Here is a 791-nt window from a genome sequence, read left to right on the forward strand (position 1 = left end):
AATCCATCCCATTGGTCACATATATTGCCATGTATGTGGTTATCCAGTCGCAGTATCGTAATTATTTTTTGGAATACTATTTCTGCTAATTGCACCTCTCATAAGCATAGGAAGCCTTGAAATGAGAATAGCTTTTTACCCGTCAGAAACCGAGACTCCATCTAATATTTCTTCTTTTTCCCTATAGGAGGATCTCCTTATATAGCAGCCAAAATCAATGAAGCTAAAGATTTACTAGACGGTCAAGCCAAAAAATGAAGTAAATGTATGGTGAATTTAAGTTGTTAGTCATGTATATGAAAACAGCTTTTTGTAATAAATGTCCTGAAGCTATGCATTTTAAAATGATTTAGCACAAACTAAGTCAAAGCCTTGGTATAAGTTTATTATTTAAATTTGAAGATTCTAAATCAAATAATAGAATATTTGGAAATTAATGCTCAATAATTATGGATACATACCATTTGAATAGAAACACTGTTCTATCATTACTCATTTAGTAAATAATTGGTACTTACTTCAAGGCACAGTGAACATGAAAGTCTGCTTTCAAGGAACCCCAATCTGATAAGACCCACACACTAGTAATTAAAATGCAATGTGATACATATTATGATGGAATTAGTACAGGCTCTTATAGTACGTTAGGAGGACAGACTGTCAGGGTATAGAGAGCTGGTTCAGTTGCTTAAGACTGAATGTGAAAGTGAGATTAGCCACAACTCTGACCTAAAAAAGTTGATGCCATGTATATCACAGGCAGAATTCAGATTTCATACATTAAAAACTTG

At 33.4% G+C, this 791-nt stretch overlaps 1 protein-coding gene across 1 annotated transcript in view; it reads left to right on the forward strand.

Annotated features, from left to right (window-relative positions):
* DNAJC19 (DnaJ heat shock protein family (Hsp40) member C19) overlaps positions 1-791 on the forward strand; it is a 3,723-nt gene extending 2,932 nt beyond the window's left edge. The window contains exon 5 of the mRNA XM_006770012.2: positions 188-791. Coding sequence (XP_006770075.1) covers positions 188-258 — 71 coding nt within the window. The 3' untranslated portion in view covers positions 259-791. The remainder of the gene's footprint in view (positions 1-187) is intronic.

This window comes from Myotis davidii, unplaced genomic scaffold (genome assembly GCF_000327345.1).
Source record: "Myotis davidii unplaced genomic scaffold, ASM32734v1 scaffold123, whole genome shotgun sequence".
Taxonomy (NCBI): Eukaryota; Metazoa; Chordata; class Mammalia; order Chiroptera; family Vespertilionidae; genus Myotis; species Myotis davidii.